A 24,910-nucleotide genomic window follows, 5' to 3' on the forward strand; every position below is an offset into this window, starting at 1 on the left:
TTTTAAATGTAGAGTAATTTAAGAAACTAAAATGCAAAAACATCTGGAGCAAAACAATGCTGCACATGTAAAAGTTCGAACAAGAACAATATTATGAACAAAGAAATTAGTTTTACTTAAAATTTCGAGTGTTCACCAAATACGGTAATTAGGGCGTGCTACTTATTTATTCCTACATGCAAAAATTTCGTAACATGAAGTTCTTTACAAAATGTAATGTAATTAATTTTTTTGATTTCCATCACAAATGACCTACAAAACACAACTGTAATATTTCACCAACATAGTCTCAAAAATGGATTTTTTCTAACAGGACTGCTTCATTGAATGCCTCTTCGCAGTTCAGTTTTAAATAATATATTTAACGGGATGAAGGAAATGTGGAAACGTTTGCAACAGGTGTCATGTTTACATTTTTTTTGTTTTTGATATTGATTATCCAATTATGATATTTCTTTTTTCACGCTAAACAATATTGCCATTAGCACCCGTGCTACTTAAAAAATTATGACCCGGTTTACAGAAGCATTTAACCACGCCATTAATTTAATCAGGGAATTAATCGGTCATGTGATCCACTTCAACCACTCAAATAGCGGTTAATCGCACATTAGATTTTAATTCGTAATATAATGTAGGTTAATCAAATAAGAGGAATTTCTTATTTCCTTATGTAAATTACGTGAGAAATAAGTATTTCAATCGTGCGTAACACAAATACCTTTCAAGGTCTTACATTTTTGACTAAAAAAATAAAAAAGTGAACCGCAAGAAATCGTGCCAGGTTTGGGCGAATGCTCTGTACAAAAACTGACTCACGAAGTAACTTCCGCTGGGGAACTCAAAATACTACTCTTACAACACTATGGCTGCAGTTTAATAATAATAATAATTATGTAGTAAAAATATATTTTTTGATCATTCCCGCCCCATTTAATAAATATTATGCAGATGTTAACCTGCTTGACGTTTTAGTGTTTTGTATGATATTAATATTATTATTATTATTTTAAAGAGGAAGTATAGGTAAATTTTGTTTAAAGAAAACATTGTTCAAACACTGCTATTATATTTGTGTGGAAGGATAAACAGACGTCACGATCGTGAAGCTTTCAATCTATCAGAACAAAGTTATTGTAAACTAATACACAAAAAGCAAAAACAAATAACCTTAGATCGGTTAGAACCACAAAAAAAGTTACGTAAACATAAAACTTAGCAGCATTTTCAAATAGGTATGAAATGATAACGCGAGAATCGTTTCAGATTATTGTTATCTGCATAATCTGAAGATAAAAGCTAATGGCCTTAGTTTTCAAATCCCGAAAGCTATTCGATAAATCTTGGTGATTTTATGGGTTAAAACTTTTTGTCAATGTATGTCGTGTCGGAAAAACGTTGGACATTTCTAAAGCATAAGCAGTCTGTCTGAACGTCGTGGTCTTTTATTGAGACTACCGTCTTTACGCTGTCGCTCGATACGGGTATTTACTTACTTATAAATTCAGAGAATATAAAAGCAAGCATTAAGCATTTCCACTTTGTCAGTTCATGTTCCTTGTATTTTTAAAATTCGTTAAAACGGGTTGTTTGGAGTTGTTACGGGTTGAGCACTATCTCTTTCCGAACACCGAAAGTCACAGATCGATGCGATAAAATTTTATATTTATGTGGGTTTTTATTGTATCGCCGCAGTGCAACAAAAGCCATAATAACCAATATTTTCATCTCACGACAAGCGCGAGAAGCTTTATTTCTTATTCATGAACGCATAGCATTTAAGTGCAATTGCAAACATCGGTTGGTTTTTTATTTACTTAAGTCATTTCGTGTCGTATTTTACCTTTATGACAACCATATTTCTTTGTGGAACGTTCATTCGGAAGTTTTAATCATCGAAATGTATCTTGTAGCTCGAATTTTCTGCGTTGTAAAAGTACCTGATAATACTTTTATTGCCCGCAAATAAATTGGAAATTGGCAGACATAGAACTCCAACTTTTCGTTATTATTATTAGTATTAGATTGTTTTTGACTGCACTAAGTTACAACCGGTTGTAAAGTCTCAAAGGGCTGCGGATCTAGAAGACCGGATTCAAATCAAGTTAAGCGTAGGTGTTGCGCAGTTACGCAATAGTTAACAAAACTTTTCAACCTTCCCAGGGGCTATAACATACATATAATCCACACAGAGTCGTAGGGGTTGTTCCTTAAACATTCCGGATAAATATTAATCATCTTTGGATGAAACAAACACAGGATGTCAGTCTGAGCCACGACTTGACATGGACAAGATATCAAATTAAGAAGATAACTGTTACATGTTAGAGACCTAAAGTGTTAATTAAACGACCTAATTGTAAATTTTAAAAGGCTTAAAATAGGATTCCACGACCAACGAAGCGGACATGCTTGCACAATAGAGATTTTCCGTGAATTCATTGCTTTGGCTGGCAGATTGTTTAAAAATGGGTTGTAAACAACGCCCTTGAGTTTAACGGTACGGGTTGGTGTTGCCAACTTAAAACACTGTCCTGCATTTCATTTAGATTATAGCCGGAAGGAGGTGAATCTCTGAAAAAGCATTTTATTTTAGAAGTTTATTGTTAATGATACTGAGTGTGTTTGCGTGTTAGTGAGTGTGCTGGGGCCGGTTTTGATTTTTGTGCATACAGTAAAGAATCCTCAAAATTCCTGAGGTAAAATCATCCATGAAAGATAAAATCAAATTATGATGGTTAGGGAATAATTTGGACACTAATTTTCAATTTCCTCCTACAACCAAAGACAATGAGTTATTCTGCAAAGTGTGTGGAAAAGTTGTAAGTAAACATTTAAAAAACTGAAGCTTGAATTATGTTCACATTTTTGTTTCCTAGTTTAAGTGCGAAAAAAAATCACACTTTGAACAACACTGCAATGGCGATGCACATAAAAAGAACGAGAACTAATCCAGTAAACAGACTTTATTAAACATTAGTTGCGACAATGATTTTACGCAATTTTGCACCGATTTATGTAGGGCATTTACCGCAGCAAATATTCCATGAAATAAAGTTAGTTGTCCTGAGTTTAAAAAATTTATGCATAAATATACAGGAAGGCATTTACCCTCAGAAAGCACTCTGAGAAAAACATATTTACCAAAAGATTGCGATATGGTGAGCACTAGAATTTTCATTTAATTTTAACATAAATTTTATAAATTATAGGTAATTAAACAAATTAGAAATTCTATTGGCAATAATGATATATGTATTAGCGTCGATGAGACGACGGACAGATTAGGAAGATACATAGCCCATTTACTAATTGGAAAGTTATCTTCTGAAGAAGCTGGCCGTCCATTTCTACTAGCTTTGCAGCAACTTGATAAAACTAATAGCAACACAATCTCGAGATTTATAAACGCATCATTGGGTGTGCTACTGATAATTTTAAGCATTGAAAATATTATAATTTATGTAATTGTTAATTTGTAGCTTTATTGTGGCCAAAAGGAACTCAACACAAAAACGTTAAATGGTTTTGTATCAGATGGTGCTTCATACATGATCAAAACTGGTACTAATTTGAAGGTGTTTTATGAAAATATAACACACTTAAAATGTATGGCACATGGGTTACATTTAGTGTCTGAAACAATTAGACTGAATTATCCAGATGTCAATGGAATAATTAGCAATGTTAAGAAAATCTTTTTAAAAGCACCAATAAGAGTAGAGTTTTATAAAAACAGTTTACCAAATACACCTCTCCCACCTGAACCTGTATTAACCAGGTAGGGCACTTGGATTCAAGCAGCATTGTTTTATGTAGAACACTTTGATGTTTTAAAACAAGTCAGTAAATGTATAATGGTTTTTTTACTATCATTCTTATATTGAATAGTTTTAGGTTGTAATGTCATTTGAAGCCACAGATGCACAAAGAATTAAAAAAGCTCAAGAATTCCTGAATAAAGCAAACGTGAAAAATGAACTCTTGTACATTAAAACTCACTTTAAAATTATTACAATAGAAGAATTAGAAAATATAGGTTTAAAATTAAACCAAAGCACGGAAATTGTGGAAAAAGTGTATACATCTTTAAAAAACACACCAGGAAAGGTGGGGGAAATGGCATTCCAAAAATTATGTTCTCTATTATAAAAGAATCCAGAATACGATTTTATATGTTCAGTAAATAACGTAATTTGCGGTAATGGAAATGCTGCCAACAATACTTACATAAATGAAAACGTAGATTGTTCAATATTTAATTTTGCACCCATCACTTCTTGTGATGTGGAACGCACGTTTTCAAAACTTAAAAGTGTTTTATTAAGCGATCAAAGGTATAAATTTACAATCAAAAATTTAGAGAAATATATAGTTTGCTTTTGTAACTCATTTTAAATACTTGAATTAATATTTTATTTTTTGTTAAATACGACTTGCTTTAATTTGATTGCCATTTTTTTTGCGATAACTTAGAATTAATGGACGTAACTATAGGTCGTTTGTTTATTTAATCATTTTTTTGTTTATTACACAAAATATTTGTTTCGATAATGTTTTGTTTAATGTTTTTTTTTAATATGTATTTTTTTGATGTATGCTTTTTCGTTGAGCAAATATTTATTCCTGCAGGATTTTAACCTAAACTAAGATTTTTATAACCTAATTCGTCAATTTTGGGACCTAAAAATGTCTCCTTTTATTCATTTTTTAACGACCTAAAAGCCGAAGATTACTTGTCAGGGATTTTTTTGAATTTTTAAATGAACGTAAATCTGGCTATTACCAGTGGCGCAACATTTTTACATAAACAAAATGTCAAATTTGACAAATTTTGTTATTCGAGCGCCGATGATTTGAATATACATTTACAATAGAGAAATGGACACTTTTAGAGTTTTAATCAATATGTCGTCTGTCAGAATAATTATGAGATTTGAAACTTTTTTACGTCTTCCAGTAAATTTGTTTCGTTATTTCATTGTACTAGCGTTCATCGATTACAAATCTGTTTTTTTTCTTTATTGTGTTAATTCAAAGAGTAATTTGTGTATTCAGAATTAAAAAGATTTAGATTGCTCGAGTTGTATTTCAGGAGTCGAGTCTATTCTGTAGAAAGAGACATATTCTTTGGAAGTAGACACATTTATTGCAATGTCTTATTATCGTAATGAAACATTCCACAGCGGTGAATGGATCTACTTAATGCAAGCTTGCAGAGATGAGTACGTTGCAGAGTTCCAGAAATTGAAATTCAGGAGACTTCTTTATTAAATCAAATCCGGAATGCATTTAATAACTGGATTTGTGAAAACGGGTAATGTAAGTAAAAGTAAAGTAAAACAACTGATAATATTATTGATCTTTTAAGCGAAAAACTTGAGCAAACCGCATAACTTCTCTGCCCAAATTATCTCTAAGAATTGATATATAGTTTTAAGCACATGTCAAAGTTATTAAAATAAGATTATACATATGTGGATCCTTACAAGAGTACTACCGTGCATGAACTTTTATCTGAAAATTATGATGAGGTTATTTCGCATAATTTTATAATGTGGAGTACTGAAAAGTCACATACTTTTCTTGAGGCCCTTCTGCATTCCCAGATACTTGTCTGGTAATCATCTAGTCATACACCAGCCGGAAGATGAACTTAGTTTAGGTTACTTCCAACAAGATGAAGCAACAGCTCATACGGTCATTACAGGTGTAATTTTGGGTTTTTTGCAACAGTTTTATGGCCATCGACCAATAAGCCTGGAGCCTAATCCATAATTTCCATTACATTCCTCTTACCTTTTGCGATTCGATTTTTCACTATTATTTGAAACATCAACTATTTAAACAAAAATGTAACAATTTAGAAGAACTGCAGAATGATATTGCACACTGCTTACATTATGAAATGGTGCAGGACATTTCCAAAAATAAGGAGAAAACAATATGAGTGTATTTAGAACATAACGGTGACATTTTCAACAACTGTGCTGTTTCTAATAAATATCTATTAAAATATGCACACATTTTTGGTCAAAATATGCACCAATTTATTAAAAATATGCAGCTAAATATGACCTCTGTATATTATTGTTACAACACCTGTAATTGGATAAGTACTTGCTTAAAGGAATGACGCTATTTATTTTAAATATGAAAGAGTAAATGCCGATTTCTGTTGACAGATTAATTACATACACTGAAAGGACTGTAATATTTAATTGCTATCATAAAATTTTGTTGTCACATCACGAATAATTAAGGTTGCATTGGTTGCTTCTAGATGATATCACAAATGTCCATTAGGTTTTGATGTCATTACCACAAGCGCGCAACACAAATCGCATTTGCAAGCGCAAGGGACATACAAACACAAAAATGACCGACTTAACACTGACTAATTAAAAACTAATTTTAAATTGTATTTTTTCAAAATTATGTTTGTGGCGAACTAAGTAATATCTAGCATTTTTTTTCTTTAATGTCTTGTAAAATGTCAGCTGTTGGCGGCGGTTTCTCAGTTACAATGGATTTGTTCACTAATGCAATTATTTAAGATGAAACGACATTCATTTTTAACGACGGTGGCAGAGACGGTTAACCGTACTCAGAGATCATTTATGCCATGAGATTTTAACGACGCTCTCCCTCTACGGATTCCCTAAATCTGAACAAAACACTGCGTTCTGAATTCTATGCATTTTTCAAATTCATTTCATTGTTCGAAAAGTTTCCGCTCTGAATGGATCAAAAACTGTTTTTGAAGTCCCAATTGTGAAAAACTATGTTTGGAAATGGAAATTTCACAATTTTATTTTTTAACGTGGCTTAACCACTTTTCCTGATGATAACCAGAGTGGACTAGCGAACTTCAATTTTTTGCGCTGGTCAGTGAGCCAACACAGTAATGAACGTAACTTGCAAGGTACCGTTCCGATTTCTTGCTTGACCGATTGGAGGAATAGCTTCGTTCGCCTCATCACTAGAGAGCGGATTTCTGTCGGGCTAGACAAGGCCAAACTCGGTACGGCTCGTACGGGATGGGAATTCATTGCATTTACCGGCTGCACTTCGTTTATTTGAGATTAGAATAACGCTGCTTCGTTGCACTCTGCTGTTAATTCCAGTTCTCATTTAGTTAGCCGTTTGATTAATAAATCGTTAATTGTATTTATGGAATCAAGTGGCAATTAAATTCAGTGATTACCTATCACCCGCTACTGAGTCCCGGCGATGCAGCGCGTCCCCACTAAAATCGTGACGTAGCCCGACAGAAATCCGCTGTCTACTCATCACAGCTTTTTTTTCGATTGCTAATTAAAAGTATAGACCTATTTTTTTTTGAAAAGTAAGCTGTAGCGTTAATTTTATTTTAGTTGGAGTTTTTTTTTTGTTTTGCACTAAAGTATTTAAGTTTTTAAAGTTGTTTTCTAATTTTACATGCCATTTATTGAGTTTAATTTAATTTTTAATACATTTTTGTACAACATTAAAATTTTCACAAAAAATACGCGTTAAATGTATAACGTTTTTTCTTAGTTCTAAGTTTCTAAAAGATTATGTCTAACCATGTCGCCAAAAGACCACAGGCAGACGACAGAAAATTAGAGACGGAGTGTTTTTTAACAAACGTAGAACACTTATAATAACTGCTAGCAAGTTCCCAAAATAATACTTTAGCGCAGCAGAGTTACACCAAACAATAACAAAATATGTTTGGATTAAAATCTACTGTAAAAGTCTAGTTTGTGGCAATTTAGTTGGGGTAAATGTTCCTTCAGAAAATATTATTTCTACTTATGAAATGAATAAAAATCACACCTTTTGTGAAAAAACGAACATCTAACATATTTAATTATTATTGAAATACCATATCTACATATTAGCGGTAGGTGCCTATTTTAATATCAATATGAGATATTACAATGTTTCACTTTTTATTGTTTGGTTCCCCTTTATTTGATTTTTATACATTTTAAGAGAATTATATCTTTCGAACTTTCCTAACGAATCCATTGAAGTCACTTTAAGGGTGGTTCCAAATATTGGTAGCGTGACTACATCTAATTTACATTAAATAAGTGGCTTAGAAGAGGATTAAATTATCGAGCTCAAGTAGACTGTGTTGGCAATCCTGAAATCGGTCTTTTTATGAAAAGTGGTGTATACATCACCAGCACAATATTGTATAATGTAGAAAAAAAGTATAACATTAGCAGAGTTCAAAATTCGAATAGTCCTAGAATATTTATGCGTAAATACCTAAACAGCAGTGTAGTTTCTTCCTATATTAAGTATAATTTATATTTTATGCAAAATAGGTTATCACAACTGTTAAATAAAGATAGTTATCTTTGCTTTTAGAGGAACTGGAATTGTTATAATTAATTTTATGATTTCATTAAATAGATACTATATTATAAGTTCCTCATCACATAATTTGTTTTCCTTTAGGCGAAATGAAACACTGTCTGTTTACTTCATTATAATTTCATGCAGACGCTCCTTCTCAACCGATTCATCTAATTACTTCAAAATTAGTATGTATATAAAGCAGAAATATAATACAACAGAGAATCTACAGAAAAAGTCTGCTTATGGACATTTTCATTATTATAATACTGTTTAAGGTTCATATTTTTTGAAATACAACAACAAGAATTTTATAACAAAATTTTCGAATAAATACTGTTTGATAAAATTTTGTACTAATGCTATCGACTAGGCTGCTATAAACCTATGAACTGATTTGTAACGTAATGTAATACCAAGTGACTATTAATGATTGAAGCAAATTTTTTGTAAAAATTCGACACAGATTTAAATGCTGGAGGATCGATCTTATATTATAGAATTTAAATAACTTACTATTATAAATTTTAGAAATGACGTAATTCCATTGGTGGTGGGGGTAATTGGCCAAATTTTATTTAGCGTTTAACCATCTACATGATATTTCTAATATACATAAAAAATTTAACAACAATCGATCCGGTAGTTTCGAAAATAGATATGTATATCAAATACTGCGTTCAAAAATGTTGTCAAACTTTGAGTCACATTACAAATAATTCACTGAATTTCGGCATCTTTCCAGACCAATTTAAAGTGGTAAATGTAATAATTGTAAATTACACTTCAAATTTAGAAACGATAAAAGCTATCATTCCACAAGGAAGCATACTACATCCTTTATTGTTGATAATTTTTATAAATGATCTAAAACGGGTCAAATTGCACCAGTCCTGAATAACTAATTACATCTTCCTTGTATTAGGAGGTTCAAATGTAATCGAATAAACAATACACGCTGGGAGTCAACTGGAAAAAATAGCTGATTGGTTTTGTAATAACAAACTTAACGAAAATAAAAAAAAACAGATATAATGATTTTTAAAACAAAACAGAATACCCAAGACTTTCCACATACAATTACCATTACATTAGCTGCAAAAACCAGGGAATTAGTCAAGACCACTCGTTTCCTTGAGATACATATCGATAACACCTTAAGTTGGTCTGTTCAGAGAGAAAATGTATGCTATGGGATCAAATTTGAATTAAAATTCAATCAAGAAAATCGTTAAACATAGGCAACCATGGGCACGTTTACTTCTTTTTCTGGTAGTGCGTAATTCTGCTAAGAAATTTTAATTAGAGGGTTGGTAGTGAGAGGGCTGCTTGCTTTGTAGAGGGTGGGTAGGGGGTCACTTTTGGTTTGTTTGTTGTGAGTACAGCATGCGGTAAGGAAGCTAGGTTAAGTTTAGGTGGTTTGGTAGTTGATAAAAGGGAGAAATCCTTTGTTTAACAACAATTAATCGTAACGACGACGACGAAACAGTTTCCCCAGCACGCGTAACTAATTCTTACGGTTTTTCCGAGCGGAAATGAGTGAATTTTTGACTGACGCTAACATGTGGTGTAAATTTGTTTTACTGTTTATAAATTCACAGTTCATGTTAGGATTTTAATCGTTGACTGGTTCTAACACAATTTAACTGACATTAGATTTGTTCAGACAGAGCACTTGGAGGAATTTTCATGAAATTCACTTAGTCAGGATTCACTCCTTGTTTACCAAGTTACGAATAAGTTTCTGGTTACATTATATCACTTCTTAATTCTTCACACAAGATTGCTAATAGGTCATTTACGGCAGTTAATATTAGCCTAACGTTATTCCACTCTGGGAAAATGACCTTGAAAGTAAGGTAGAATTCATAATGTCGTGGACTACGGTACCGGAGGGAATTATACATTTTTCCCTTTTATCACCGTTATTATCATCACATCACCGAGATCTTTTTCTCGCAACGTGAAAATTATATCACTTGGACATATTCTCCTGCAACGTGGAAAATTACCGAGAACTTTTTCTCGCAACGCCTGATACATTATTTGTGTTGTTTATTTATCGTGTCTTTTGTTTAGGATAATCTGGGGACAGGCCACGATTTAAACTCTCAAAGCTAATTGTGTTAAGTAACTAAACACTTGGATGGCATCATTTAACATAACGTAAATTCTTTGTTTGAATCATTGATAAAGTGTGGCATCATTTAACATAATGTAAATTCTTCGTTTGAATCGTTGATAAAGTGTGGCATAATTTAACATGAGGTAAATTCCTTGTTCTCGCGACAGTCATGTCGAAAGACTATTTTCGAACCGAGCACATGTTTGAACTGTAGAATCTCGTTGAACAAATTAACAACATTGTGGGTCACCTAGGACGTGCATTTTATTCCTTTGATTTAGAGTTTAGACCATTATTTGCACAGCGCCACAGGATTGATCGCATTTCTGGGAGACATATTTTGACGCATTACTTTGTTTGAACGACGCACTCGTCCGATGCCATTTTGAACCTCCCGATTGCCTATTATGTTTTTTTATGTTTGTTTGAGGGAATGTAAAACAATGGACCACAATGCAGCTGAATAACTTCACTTTTAAAAATTAACCAATAACTCCAATGGACATAAAATATTAAACTCATGTAATTTTGTTAGCTTTGCAGTTTTTCACCTCATACAATTTTTCTCTATCTTACAAATTTAACTTCAGTAATTTTCTTTGTTGTATAATTTAAATTGAAGGTAAATTTTCATGCTCTGCAGTTTCTAACCTCACGTAATTTTTGTCTGCACAAGTTTTACTTCACACCAGAACTTTTTTTTGTTTTTATAAATCTTTGCTAGTTTTTTTCCATATAAATATTTTGTTGATTAATGCTTCCATCATATAAATTGTCTGATATTCAATTTTAATGTCAGATAAGAATTCTTTGCTGTTTAAAAATTTCACGAGAGTATATGGCGAATTTAAATGTTGTTTATTGCTCTTTTTGAAACTTTAACACTTGTTCAGTTGTAGTTTAATGTCCGAGTTATAGAAATTTTATATGTATTTTATAGAAACATTTAAATGGAATTGAGGTAAATAACACAATAATACGTGAGGGAAGCGGAGTGCGCGGTTCCTTGTCGATCTGGCGGTCGCGCCATCTGCGCAAATGATGCAACCCTAGAAGTCAAGGGCGCTGGGGCTGACGTGACGCTGTCGGCTTTGCGATAACCGACCGTAACAGCCTGCTCGTCTAGGCACGTTTATTCGTGATAGAGGGTTGCTGAGCGGCAGTGCTTTGCGATAGAATAGAATCACCGTCGGGGGTAGGAGAACAGTCACGACCAGGAGCCCCAGACTCCGCTCGTGCTACAACACCCCCATGGGTAGTTTTGCTGTGCTCCAGAATAAAGCACACAATCTTATAACGCTCTGGTGCCGCTGCCGCTGCACAGTTTTTTTATTAGAATTTTGTTCTCTTGTGGACTGCCATAATTTTAAATTTACCGCCACACGCTCGTAATAACTTGCGTGTATTTGCATCCAGTTACTTTAATTCAGATTTTTCTTTGTTTTTATGAAATTTGTGATATTTAAATACATATTTGCATTGATTCAGAACGTTTAAGTTAATTTCATCCGAAGTTTTTTTTTTGTAGCCGAGATGTCTTCAATAGGCACAACTTAGTAGCAGATTTTTTTTTCTTTTTTTTTTGTCAGTGGAGGAATAAATGATTTTGTGTCTTCCATAAATTTTCAATTTTATTTAGCGGTGTACTTTTCCAACCTTGGGGTCCACCACTTGCATCTGAACGCATTCCACAACAAAAAAAAAACACACAACGTAGGGTCCCATTTTTTTAGACAAGCACAACCAAGGCCAAATTTCAGTTCTATTTTAAAATATGGGATAATATTTTGGAAAGCCTAGAAGTAAATAAGATTTTTTGATTCAAAAGAATACGTTCAGAGCTTTATGCAGTTTAAGATTTAGGCAATCTTGCAGAGCTATTTTTAAGTCAAATAAAATACTGACCCTAACAGGGCAGTGTGTTTTTTATTGTTGATGTATTATTTGAGCACAACGAAATATTCGCAAATGAAATAAAATGTCACTATCGTAAGAAGTAAAAGGATTACTACTATTACCTTAACATTTTTTAAATCGTCCCCAAATAGGCTAAATTTACACTTGAAGTTAACCCTAACATCGTTAAAGAAACCTAAAAACAATAATGTTCCCTTTATAGATGCTTGAGGTACACTCAAAGGCACACCACTCTAATAAATTACCTAAAATTTCATAGGTTTCTAATAATTGAATTAATAACGAATTATTAATTTGCTTTATCGAAGGTTTTGCTAAGATCAGCATAAGTCCCTTAACATTAACATAAACAAGTAGATTGGTAGAGATCGTGTACAAAAAAAAAAGTTGTTCCATCACAATTACACTCTTAAAATGGGAAATGATTTATTCCATATTATATCTTGTCAAACATATTACTTACACATAGACATGACAAGATTCATTCGGATCTGTAGTTTTCAATAGAAGTGGCCGAGAAAAGCTTGTGAATTGATAAAACATGAATTCCATGGCGAAGGAAATGTTGAATAAGATGTGATTTGATTGCAGTTGGCCATCTCTTCTAAGGTTATATGGCAGCAGTAAAATCAGGTTCATTGTGTAAAAGTCAATAACCAATGCACTGAAGAAAAACCGCATTGGTTGTAAATAACATTACATTGGCGCAAAGTGGCTGTCGGGGATGAATGGACATACTCGGAAATTTTGTTATAAACCGAGTAGGGAGATAGAGGGAGCAATTGTGTATTAAATATCTACATTTTTTTAAAAACTAAGTCAAAAATAAGTATTTCTAGTTTTTACCAGTATCAGATAAATAAAACAGTTAAATAAATCTGAAGGCGGTTCTCTCGACATTTAAAATTTCAGCACGTACCAAATGAATTATTGGAATATCCGATGCCGCTGCAAACGACCTCATTAATAGGTCTTGCAAATTCTATGCTTCCATATAACCTTAGCAGTCTATCTAAATTCCATATTGTACTATTAAGGAAACAGAACACGTTCAAAAATATTCAAAAATCAGCTTCATTTCCTCCTAAAATTGGATTGCAGTAAGTATCAAATTTATATGGTGTTTTTAAACAGAATTAATGTCGACTGAATGTATTAACAGATAGTGATTTACCTGTAAGTATGCTTAAATTATAAATGAAAGTATGTACGACTACATTTTAATTACTTTCTTTGAACAAAATTATCTCGTCTCTTAAGATTTAATGAATATTCATTTTTCCGTAACTCAGGAGCAAATTTGAATAAAATTAATTTTTTCATTACCTTTAAATTCGTCCCTACGAGTTTACAAATGTGCAAAAACTAGCCAAAACAAAATCGTGAGAACGACGGTCAAATTCTGCAAATCCGGCAAATTATTACGCTTTATTTCGTTCCCAAAGAAGAGTGCGATCAGCAGAACTTTTGCCGGTTTAAGAGAAAAGAACTGATTTTATTTTCAGACGTAATATTAAGACAATTTATCGCCACCATTTACAAGACGACTCATGTAACAGAAGATAAGTGTTCCGACATTCAGGACAAAAGAGCATAATGGAGTATCTTGGCCGTTTCTCAATTCACTAGATCGGCCCTTTGTAGGATACTTTTATTTAATTCCACGCACAGCGAGCAATATCTATCCATCTATTGAAAGTAAATAAAATATGGAGCTTACCTGCATGTTTATGAGAAAGCATTCCTTTGTATCTTCTGCTGTATATTCCACACAACTCTAGTAAATTACTTTGTTGTTCACAGACATCACTTTATGCTGAGCTTTTATCTCCATTTTAGTTTTAAATTCAATTTAGCGCTAAATCACGATGGACGCCTGTTTGCTATCGATACTTTTCTAGACGCACTGAACACTTTCATTTTAATTACTTAATTTAATCGATGCTTCTTCTCTACTTACACTTAGTAATTATTAAAAGGTATCGTGCAATACCGTCGTTGGAAATTAATTAAACTTTCCTTCCAACACTGAAAAAAGAAAATACAATTTTACGTTTTATTAAAATGAAGTTGAATGGACAGCTGTGACAATTTTCAATTTTCTCAGACAATGTCTTCGTGATATATGGTCTTATGTACAGGGCGTTTCGAAGTTCAAGACAAAGAAATCAAATTAACGTAATTTGACTTTCTATCTAACTGTGAACATTTTAACTTATTACATTGATACTAAAAGAAATGAGAATGTCTCAAGCAAAGACAGTTTAGATAAATAGTAGTGTGCACCGGCTGATTACAAAACAATCGTCTATGAAAACAACGTTTACTGATAACTAGAAGACATTAGAATTACGAGGAGACAAAAAGTGTTTTAAGGTCTGACTATTGACATATCTTCTAGGTCATACAATTTAAGAGTAAGTTAAAAGTCGTGCGTTTTCTGCTAATAGTAGATTAATCTGCAAGCACATTCCAAAGTAGTCAAATCAACGAACAGAAACCAGTAAACTGCTGTTGAAAACTATGTGTGTGTTATTTTGTAGCATTTATGGGAATAATAATAACAGTGATGTTTGAACAAGCAAGCAATCTGAACATCTCGCACCTGATGCAGCCAACACTACTAGAAAATTGTTGCGAAGGAAATCCAAGAGTAAATAACCTGCAGTCAACAAAAGTCGCCCTCTGGCTGGTGCGTGATGATAAACTATATTTCTCGTTTCTTACTGTACTTTATAAAAAAAACAACATGCTCCTTTGACGCCAATGAAAGAATGATTTTATTTACAACCAGTTGAAAGTGTAAAAAATGGGTGTACGATCATAAAAATTAAAGAAACTGCAACTATGTATACTGTAATCTTATATTCACGATCTTTTTAGACCTTAATAGGCATTGTTTTTTTTTCTCCTTTTCGTTGGTTATTATGAGAGACTGGTGTGTTTTTTTACTGTCATATCTGACATGTATCATATATCATATATGTACTAGAAAAACAGTGTTTTTCTTCTTTTAATCAAACAAATAAATTACGCTGGAAATGCCAAAAGTAATTTAATTGTAAATAAAACTTCTGATGAAGAAATATTATTTGCGCTTCGGTAAAAATCAGCTTGAGTTAAGACCGACGCAAATAAGTTTAAGGACTTCCTACTGGCATATTTGATGTAACTTACAAAGACCTCGTAGATGTTTGTTTTCAAAATATTTTTATAAGTGAGCCGTGCACTTTGTTTCAAAAATGTTTGTGACCTAAGACGAAAACTTATCAAATCCATTGTCTGGCAAAAGAAAATCAACCGAAATTTTTTATGATTATGTGATGATATTAGAAAAACTGCAAAGAAGTTCGAGAAATATTTTTATATTTGGACATTTTGAATACTGAACATTTCCTTCAAATCTGTTATTTTCATATATTCTTAAGAAACTTACTACAGCTAAGTGACATTTTCATGTTGAATACAGTGACTTGGTAAATTGATGTTTACAAGTGAGGAACAAATAAAAAATATCATCTAATGATGCAAAACTTTTACATGCTAATACGCATCAGAGAGGAAGAGTGATTTAGAATATTACTCCTATCAGTGTATCCCAATAAATTTAGTACTATACAGTTAAAAAAATCGAAGGGTACATTGATAAATTACCCTCATATTTTAGCTCATATACAGCGTGTTATTGAAAGGTACGTACAAAATAAAATCGACAATTGATCTCAAAGTATGGGTGCTAAAAGTTAAAAAAAGTTTAGGTAAAAGTGTTCTCCTTTTAGAGATAAAAGTTATTAAAATTTATGTGCAAATTCGTTGTACGCCCCTGATAAAAACATCATCTTTCGTTTCTATAGCAACATTTATTCTCGACAAAAGTTTTATTGTTACAGTTGCTAGGATTTACCAAAATAAATTAGTTCTACCTATTTATCCTTCAGTAGCGTCTAAAAAGGTTGGATAAGGGTTAATTTTCCCCTTATAATTTTGATAGGACAAAATAAGTTTTTCATACTTCTTAGACTTCGCGAAGAACTGTCCATTTTTTTATACGTAGCTTTCAATAACACCCTGTATATAATGACCACTTTATGTCAATAGGATCGTCTCCTTCAAAATCTAGTGTTATGTTTGCTCAGAATTTCTTCTTGTTTCCTACTGGTCCCACTGAATTTGAAAGTATAATAAAAAAAATTGGCACAAAAGAATCTGCTAGCTTCGATGGTGTTCCCTGCAAAATTCTAAATGGTCTTCGGAAACAGATTTCTCCTATTCTTAGCGCCATAATAACCAATGTTTTTCTCTATAAGGCATTTTCCAGAAAAGCTTAAAAATGCATTGGCAACTCCTCTGTATAAAAATCAGGGATCGAAGTCAGATATCACACTATCAACCAACTTCAATTTTGCCCGTTTTCTCTAAGATCTTTGAAAAATTATCTATAGTAGTTTGTATAACTATTTAGTTGATACGAGAAATCAACACGAATTTGTTAAAGGAAAATTTACCCACACCGCTATTTTCAAACAACTTCAGTATGTATGGGTATGTATGGGTATACATTTTGATATTCCTAAGGTCTTTGATAGCTTGGATCACAGCATCTCATTTTCTTAATTGTATTACGCTGATATATTAATTATTATACAATAATAATCTAGCAAACAGATCTCAAAATTTTCGTATCAAATATCAGATGAAGTGAGAACTGAAAACCATATTATCGGACCCAGAAACTATAAATAAAAGCATTCCACAGGAATCCAATTTGGGCCCTCTTCTATTTTTAATAAATCTTTTGTTAAATAAGGACAAAAATGTTGCTTTGCAATTTAAAATCGGTTCACGTATATGAAACGTTTTAGTTAAGTTTGGCTCATCTACTGTGCCAGTTGTTATCCACGTAAGGTTGTTAGGGCTAAATATCGATACTATAATTCAAATTTTTGTATTCATGTTGTTATATGATGGGAAACTTGTGCAACAACGTAAAAGTTCAATTCATACTCTCATACGGGCTTATTTTTTGGGAGGTTATCATCAACTTTTTATAACACCAAAAAATTATAGCATGCTTAAAAAATGTAGGGATTCTTGAAAACTCCTTTTTAAGTTACCGGGGAATTTAACCATACCGTTAGAAATAATTTAAATAATAAGATTTTATAATTACTACCAAGTACCAGAGAGTGTAATTAATAATAATTAATTTAATAAAATTTAAATAACATTTATAGTGAACCAAGAGTTATAAGGTTATATGGCCATCATAAAATCATCCCATTGTGTCGAAGTTAAGTTGTTTACAATAGAAAAGGTTTTAGGGTCGTAAATAACGTGTCCACTGCAGCTCGACCGGCTCGTGTGGTTTCGTTCAGGGGCGGCTTTCACTAAATATGAAAATCCACCACTCCACTATTTCTTTACTACCTGCAGCCGCTGAGGGTTCCGAAATAATCACTCGCTTTGAAAGCCGGCCCTGTTAAATATGAGCAAGAAATGTTTAGAAGATGATTTATTGCCAACCGGTAAGCTTAGTGCGAACCACACAAAGCGGGTATTTATTTGCGGTCAACTACTTTTATGATGGCCATATAACCTTATAGGTCTTGGTTCACTATACTAATGTATATTTTGGAGATGACGTCGTCCCATTGGTGATGGAGATTTTGGTTAGCGTTTTATGATCTATATGATATTTCTAACATATTTACATCAAATTTTATAACAATAGGTCCGGTCGTTTCCAAGATTATGTATCTAACTAATAAAATTTGACACAGACGACAAATAGACAGACAAACGGAAACGGGAGACGTACTCTAGGGGTCACGAAACGTCGAAAAACATGACAGGAATTAGTCGTCCAAACAACTCGATAACAATATTTCCTTACCTTTCGCTCGAAAAGTAAAAACTACTTAAGAAACACCTGTTAGAATGTTCTGTTTACACAGTTAGATTTTTTTAAATGGCCAGATTAAACTGAATGACGAATTGTATATACTGAGTAGAATCTACGACTATAAATTAGTAATAATAGCACCCTTGAAGAAAAAAATACATGAAATAAACTACAAAATCATGATACAATTTGCCAATTCCTGCAACTTTCAGTCAACAAAAATATCTAAATTTTGCTATATTTAAAATTTAAGTTGTGTTTTCCTGTTGGCGCAGTCAACAGATTTTTTTTAAATTTAAGTGTATTTTCTAGCAGTATATCTTTTATTAATGATTAATTGATTAGTTATTAATTATTACATTCGCTCTTGTGTTAAAAAAATAATTTCTGAAGTTTGTATACTTTCAAATATCCAGTAAAGCTATCAAATTCGGAATGTGTAATTAATTAGTTTAATAATAATGTTTCTTAGTGACATTTAAGTTAGCAATAATTAAGTTTCTAATGTTGATTTTATCATCCAAAATGTGCTTTTGGTTTACTTTAGAAAGAAAATAAAAAATTGGCGACCAATATTTTTGGGAACCTAGGTCGGAGAAAACTACTAAATGTGAGCAGACCTATCGTCTTCTATCATATTTGTCGTTTGGATTTTCGTAGTTCGTTTAGTTGTTCGTGCTTCCAAGTTTGGATCACCTCAATTTGTTATAACCTCGCTTTTTACTGCCTGTACGTGAGCTAAAGAAGTATTCTAATGGAGTCCACCGGCCAACTACCTACTCTTATGTTTTCTCGACCTTTCGTGACCCTTATTAGACTAAGGATAAATAAGTCTCCAATTTCATTGTCAGTTTGTCTGTCTGCCGTCTGTACGGATATTTATTAGACAGATAATCTCCTAAAACTACTGGATCGATTGTTCAAGTTTTGTACGCATATTGGAAATATCGAAATTTGGCAAATCATCCATCCCCACCAACAATTTGAGGACGTCGCCTTCAAAATTAGCAATAGTAAATTTATTTTTATTTTTGTAAAAAAAGATACTCCTGCACTTGTAAGATACAAATCTGTGTTGAGTTTTCACCCTAGACATCCCAATTTTTTGGAAAAAAGTCAAAATTATATAGCAAAATTTTGCAATTTAACTTTGAAACTGCAAAACCAAAACACTGAAATCTTGCAAACGGTTTAAGGTTATCGTAATCATAGTAAAAGGTTAATCAACATATACTCATTTATCCCCTCCCAATAAACTGATGACGTCATCTCACAGTTTTGCCGAATAAATTCTCTGTCAAATATGCAAAATATTTCACATAGGGTATAACCCTATACATACTTTTACAACTACATACTTATTCGGCTGACACAAAAAATTAATGAATGGGACAATTTACTGTATTTATTAAATCAAGAACGACTCATTCCTTTTTCGCGAAAATTTGAGTATACAGTGCTGTTATTTTTAGTATTACACTACATCTATCCAAATAGGTATACACACAAAATTTTGTCATCGAAAAACTCACTTGAAAGAAACACTTAGCACGCTTCTTTACCTTTACTTTAATGTTACATGCATATCTTTATTTTAAAAAATAAAATTAGCAAAATCAAATCTTATAATTTTTCGAAAAATATGGATCTATTGTTCTGTACTTTAGGAGCGAGAGAAGTTCTATCGAAATACTGGTAGCATTAAACCAATTTTCTGATCTACCGTGTCGATGTAAATGTAAGACGCAAGAGATTTATTCAATTTTGTCTAAAAGTAAAGCTTTCTAAAGTGAAAAACTAGTTAATTTAATAATTTTTGAAGTTTGGTTTTGCGAAATTTTTCAGGGTGACCGGTTTTTTTACCGGTCAGTGTATTAGCATTTTTGTGTTCAAGTAATTAAGATCACGATTTTGTTTCTGTCTCATTGGTAATCAGTGCAACACAAACTGAAATACATTATTACAAAAAAAATTAGAGAGTACATAGATACCATTCACTTTGCTACTTAGCTTCTCTGTCTTTATCAAGCAGTAAAGTCGATTTTTGTTTGAAATAAAAAACATATAGATACTATTTAACTCCCACGTTTGGCAACAATTCAAAAACTAGACCAAATCAGCAGGAATTGCATCCTGAAAGCTTTCTCAGACCAAAGTAAATCATTAAAAGTCGAAACACTAAGTAATTCTTCAAAAGAACCCAAATATATAAATACTGAAATCACGTATTTTTTTTGCCATTACGGAAAGTTCCAAAAGGAGTTCTGTAAGCATTTCAACTGAAACTTAAATGTGTAGCTTGGTACAACAAACCGTAAAAATTAAATAATCAACCGAAAAAATCTGCAACATTTTCAAAAAGTAAATATTTGTTACACTGAATTCTGCAACGTGAGTGTTTGACAAAGAATAATCGATATTATTATGTAATAATAAAACAATGTTGGTGTTGTTTTATGAATTATGGTCGACGCATTCCAAATTCCTGGTCATTACTTTCCTCAAACACAGCATTCTGCTACTGCCAATGTTAATACAAACTGTCAATTTATTAATCCCCTTAAAAACTCTTAATCCTCCGAAAATTGACGGATTAATTTTAAACTGGTGGATAGTCTTAATTAATTAAAGCAGGATTAAAACCGTTACCAACACTACATGTCTTCACTCATTGAGATTAATATAAAAAATAATTGCGATTAAATCGTTACCGTCCTCTTACAAAATATACGCAACCAATTAAGTACGTTGTCAATGTAACTTGGGGGTGGGGGACAAGAAAGAGACTTTGCCATAACGATTTTTATGTTCCCTTTCCTTGTCCTATAAAATAACACCATTTTCACTTTTATAAGCCACTTCGTCTCGACTGGAAGACCATCCTGCAGATATATATTTCAATTTGATTATTACTAAAAATTTATGGCCCAAAACACCGCATTAATTCATAACCAGAAATTAAACCATTCCGTATCATGAAAAATAGCAACGTCGTAGTAGACGTAACCACATTTACTCCTATTTACTCTCAACAATTGTCAACAAATTCATTTTCTCCCCACCTTGAAAAGCATCGATTTTGCAATTAAAAATCTCACGGTAAAACCTAATAGTGCCATTAGACACCTTTTTACCAAGTGATAAATTTTAAAGATTGGATACGAAGTGCCGCAAGTGACAGAAATTGCTTGGAAAAATAATTTATTGAACGCTCTGGTTACCGCATGACCCGTTCGGGTCTATTTTCGTAAATTCATGCCAGCCTGAGCATCAGAATAATTGCTCATTACGAAATTGCAAGAGCCGAATATAACAAACCTGTGTAGAGATTACATAACAAAACAAATCGTGAAGTTCTGCCATTTCAGGTTTCGCAAATTTTCAGTTTAAATAACTCGCAATACAATTCACAATGGAAATAATGTACAGCGGTTGTGTGCAAAAATTGTGCTTTAAATGTCGCCAAATACCGCAAAATGGGTTGGTTAAATTATCTGACGGTTTAAATTTCTGTGTATTTTTATTATAAAACTTCCAATGTAGCCAGTGTAGAATTAGGTTCTGTGTATTTTGATGTGCACTACAACACAGCACATTTCAACCCCACTAATTGATCACAATAACTACTACCAAGTACATAACGAGCGATCAAATAAAAACATCTCTAGCGTAGCATTTAACAATAATTTGAAGTTAGATAGAGAACTCGCATAGTGACAGATAGTCAGTCTACAGATGAAAGCACTTACAGAAGTAACAGAACTAGTTTAACACTGACAGATGTGCGATGTACGACGTTATATGTTTGACATTGAGTAGTAACTAGAGAAGTTTAGTCGAAAAACTGAGTATTGTTGGACAAATCACGTCAACAATGTTCCTACAGCTGCAAAAATCGTCCTTTCTGTGTAAAAAGTTCTTATAAATAAACCTCTATTCGGAAATTCCCCACTATCTACACTTTATTTTATAAAAGAACGGACAAAATTATGTAGCTCAAAATACACGTTTCTGTGTTCACTTGTCGACTCATTTAGAAAATATACTATAATTTCTTTCTTATATACAGAGTGAGTCACGATGCGCACGTCTCTCGGTATATCATTTTATTAGTTTATTAGAAACAAAAAAAAACTTGAAAACTAAAATTGTACCGGTCAATGATGAGGACCACAGTTAGTTTTTTTTAAATGGGACACCCTATATCCTTTTACAAATTTTGATTGACTACTTCTTAGGCTTTGTAACCACAGTTTATTTTCGAATTTTTTTATGAATGGAAAGGTTCAGAAAAACAAATCGCATTAGGGTTATTTTAGAAATTTGTCTTACAACATTGGATGTTTGAAGATTTCTTTGGAGTAAACTTTCTTAGTGTGGGCACTACAAAAAATATTTTATTAGGTACGATACTAAAAGTTTTACAAACAGTTCGTTTCAGTCTTTATGTAATGAGGAATAAACAAGTATGTACAAATAGAACCACGAAGCACAAATTCGAAACACCCAATAAAATCTAGAATGTTTCATATGTTTAAGTAAGTTGTAATATGTTTCACTCTTTTCTACGTCTCTGTAAAAATAAAGTGTGTAATAAGAAAAGTATACATAAAATTTTTACAAAAATTATCTTAAAGTCGTTGAACAGTAAATTGTGAAACACGAAAGTGCAATCATTGTTTTGTCTTGTACATACCTGTTCAGTTACTTTTGTCTAATTTCGGGACACAATACAAACTAATATCTAGCAAAAAATAATAGTTAATCATAAAGAAATCTTCACATAAATGTGTCATAAGTCTCCGCAGGGTTATTGTTATTGCACAATTTTATAGAGAAACTAGAAACATCATGGACAAAAACATCAGAACAGGACACAATAAGGTTTCAATTAGAATTTTTTTGATAAATCAAATAAAAAGGTGCAAACGGTAACAGATTAAAATGCAGCCGTTGGGACCCCAGCAGTGTGTTTATGACCACTCAAGAGAGCGATGTAAATCAAAAACCTTAAGTGATACTTAATATATTTTCAAACATAAAAACTGATCAGCTGATCACTCTAGTATAAAAGTTATTAAAATTCTAAGAGAATCTTTTCTGATTTCAAAATAAATTATTTCAAGCAAAAAGAAATATCTGTACAAGTTTACAACTAAACTAAATAAATTTAAAATATTTCATGTTGTACTTTGCTACTAGTTCAGCTGTGCCATTCCACTTCAACTAAGTGAATATCGAACTAACAAAATTAGAAAAACAAATGGACAACTGCAAATATAGTAAATGACATTAGTAATGCAACATTAAGAAAAATCGATTTATGTTAGCAGTCTTTGTCTTTGTTCATACTAAAGACTGTGATAAACATTTCCGTCTTCTGCCTCTAAAAATTTTAAACATTTTGTCCTGGCCCCCATATCTCCGGATTTAAATGCAAGCCAACACATATGGGATATGATGGCAATACACTAACGACATTACAAAATCCCTCACAGATTTTAGCTCGGCTACAGCAACAAATTTCAGTTGTTTGGGAGGAAATCGATCACCTAATGGAATCGATGCCCAGACGTGTCAACGAATGCACTCCAAATGAGGGTCGCCAAAAGCACTATTTTTTTTGTTTTATTTGGTGTTTCTTATGGTTGAAATTTTAACTTTATAAAGTTTAGACTAATAAATGACAGTAAAACCAACTTTCAAAAATTGATCGGAGGTAATTTCGACAAAGCTTCCCACGCCTCTGAAGTAACGGGTGTTCAACTGAAAAGTCCATTGAAATGGTTGGATATGTGACAAAACCTCTTTGTATAACCTAATTTTTAATACAACACTTTATTTGTTCGTACTCTAGGGGTCATTACACGTCGAGAAAATGTGAAAACCGCCAGATGGACCCAGTTACAATACTTCATTAGCTTAAACTCGAGAAGTTAAAAAGCATTTCCGTTAAACATACACTCTAAAAAAAATTGGTTGAAGGTTAAGTATTTCGACAGAACTTCCCTTGCCCCCGAATCCAAGTTTTCCAAAATTTTTTAAATAAATTTTCGGGAAAATGAAATGAGTCTGTATAAGTAGTTCTAAAAATATGAATGCATTGATAAACCACAAGTATAGAATCATAATATTTTGCATATTTCAGAAAGGATTGATTCGCCAATGTATTGAGATGACGTCATCAATTTTTTGGAAAAGCATAAACGAATAAATTTTGATTTTGAACCCTTGAATTGCAAAGCAGCTTTTACAATCGCGCACACACCAACTGCAATCTGATTTTTGCGTCGACAATGCCTAAAATGTTCCAGTAATACGGTAAAAACATCGAATTCACTGGGCATTCAGGAGTATTTGAAAAATAAACAGTTATTGCCATATTGAAGATTATTATATTATTATCTACCAAAGTATTATTTACACAAGTTATTTTTTTATTCAAGATGATTTTTTCACCTTTAAAATAAAAGTATAAAATGATTTTGCTGCGGTTGTCATAACCTCATTTGTCAGTGACAGAATGACAATTCTGACGCTCATAAGTATCCAAGTCAATTTTATTAATTACCCATTTATCCGCCAAAAAACGTTATACAACTCTCGTGCTGAAA

The 24,910-nt window shown here is 32.4% G+C and overlaps 1 protein-coding gene across 1 annotated transcript in view; it reads right to left on the reverse strand.

The window, feature by feature from the left end:
* Positions 1-24,910, reverse strand: part of LOC135130100 (uncharacterized) — a 188,722-nt gene that overhangs the window by 148,464 nt on the left and 15,348 nt on the right. Inside the window, exon 2 of the mRNA XM_064057421.1 lies at positions 14,115-14,422. Coding sequence (XP_063913491.1) covers positions 14,115-14,120 — 6 coding nt within the window. The 5' untranslated portion in view covers positions 14,121-14,422. The remainder of the gene's footprint in view (positions 1-14,114; positions 14,423-24,910) is intronic.

The sequence above is a fragment of the Zophobas morio genome, unplaced genomic scaffold (assembly GCF_036711695.1).
Source record: "Zophobas morio isolate AGI-343-1 ecotype UQ-CSIRO unplaced genomic scaffold, CSIRO_AGI_Zmor_V1 ptg000017l, whole genome shotgun sequence".
Classification (NCBI taxonomy): domain Eukaryota; kingdom Metazoa; phylum Arthropoda; class Insecta; order Coleoptera; family Tenebrionidae; genus Zophobas; species Zophobas morio.